Source organism: Penaeus monodon, chromosome 20 (assembly GCF_015228065.2).
Source record: "Penaeus monodon isolate SGIC_2016 chromosome 20, NSTDA_Pmon_1, whole genome shotgun sequence".
NCBI lineage: Eukaryota > Metazoa > Arthropoda > Malacostraca > Decapoda > Penaeidae > Penaeus > Penaeus monodon.
The window spans coordinates 29,596,578-29,598,069 of NC_051405.1; the positions used below are offsets into that span (position 1 = coordinate 29,596,578).

At 41.6% G+C, this 1,492-nt stretch overlaps 1 protein-coding gene across 1 annotated transcript in view; it reads left to right on the top strand.

Moving 5' to 3' along the window:
• The window catches only part of LOC119585961 (histone H1-delta-like), an 8,258-nt gene extending 7,064 nt beyond the window's left edge, over positions 1 to 1,194 (top strand). Inside the window, exon 2 of the mRNA XM_037934676.1 lies at positions 528 to 1,194. Within this exon, the coding sequence (XP_037790604.1) occupies positions 528 to 1,076 (549 nt within the window). The 3' untranslated portion in view covers positions 1,077 to 1,194. The remainder of the gene's footprint in view (positions 1 to 527) is intronic.
• The last annotated feature ends 298 nt before the right edge of the window (positions 1,195 to 1,492 follow it).

Sequence of the window (1,492 nt, forward strand, 5' to 3'; positions counted from 1 at the left end):
GGTAAACGTTCTGATAACAGGGGAGTGCGTGCGACGCGGCGATAAAACCTTTGAGTTTGTTTACACTCTTCTGTTGACAAATATGTAGTCCATGTTTTTTCTCTGATTATTTTTATCAGTTTTTTTGTAAAAACTGATAATCCTTTTACAAACTTAATGATGTTTAACAATTGTATATATCGCTGTTATGAAAATATATTGCTTTACATACGAATATTATGAACTTCGATCCCAAGACCTCATTCACTTTCATGTTTTTAAAAGTTGCAGGTTAGGTAACAAGACATAAATAATGTACCTCGATAAAGACCAACATATTAGCTTCTCAATATAGAAGTCGAAGAAAAGGTTTACATCATATTTAGTCTCTGAATTTCATAAACATAAAACATACAAACACAAATTCGGTCGACTGAAACCATATAGAAAACGAGAACCACTACCGCTCGCTACGATTCCGTCCGCGTCGGCGGGTAAGAACCGTGGGTCAGATTGGTTTTTCATCACTTACCTCTGAGAAGTCCTGAACTTACCACGCTAATCCTAGCAATTCTTACCAAATCACAATGGCTGAAACCGCTGCCGTGAAGAAGGCTCCTGCCAAGAAGCCCACCCACCCCCAGTACGCCGTCATGATTGCCGCTGCCATCAAGGCCCTGAAGGAGCGCACCGGTTCATCTCGCCAGGCCATCCTCAAGTACATCGTCGCCAACTACAAAGTCGGTGATGAGAAGAAGGCTGGCGTCCGCCTCAAGCTGGCCCTCAGGAAGGGAGTTACCAAGGGAACCCTGAAGCAGATGAAGGGAACTGGCGCCGCTGGTTCATTCAGACTGGCCAAGGACGAGGCTAAGCCTGCCAAGAAGCCAGCAGCTAAGAAGCCCGCTGCCAAGAAGCCAGCAGCTAAGAAGCCTGCAGCCAAGAAGGCCGTTAAGAAGCCTGCAGCCAAGAAGAGCCCAAAGAAGCCCGCTGCTAAGAAGGTTGCAAAGAAGCCCGCTGCCAAGAAGCCTGCAGCAAAGAAGCCCGCAGCCAAGAAGGTCACAAAGAAGCCTGCTGCCAAGAAGCCAGCAAAGAAGTAAACGGCTTCTAGTGCAAGACAATCTTAGTTTGTAAGGCAGAGTTATTTATTTTAATATAAGGACGTTCTCATTTACAAAATGTAGATATGTAAATAATAAATCTCTATTTTATCAAAAATGTATTTATATTATTCCGCAACTGCTCATCAATTATGAAAATTACATATCCACGTATATTCGATGATTCAAACTGAAAATATACATTGGTGTCAGCCTAAGCTACAAATGGTAAATTATACACGAAAAAGTCAAAATTCACATTACACCTACATCAACCGTGATAACGATTCATGACAGAAACATTAAAATATATCCGATTACTATTATGATTTATATTACTCCAAATAGTTCGTTCAGTAACTAGGTGGTGCGGCATCTATATCTGTGATGCTCTAATGTACTTAAATATATCCTTT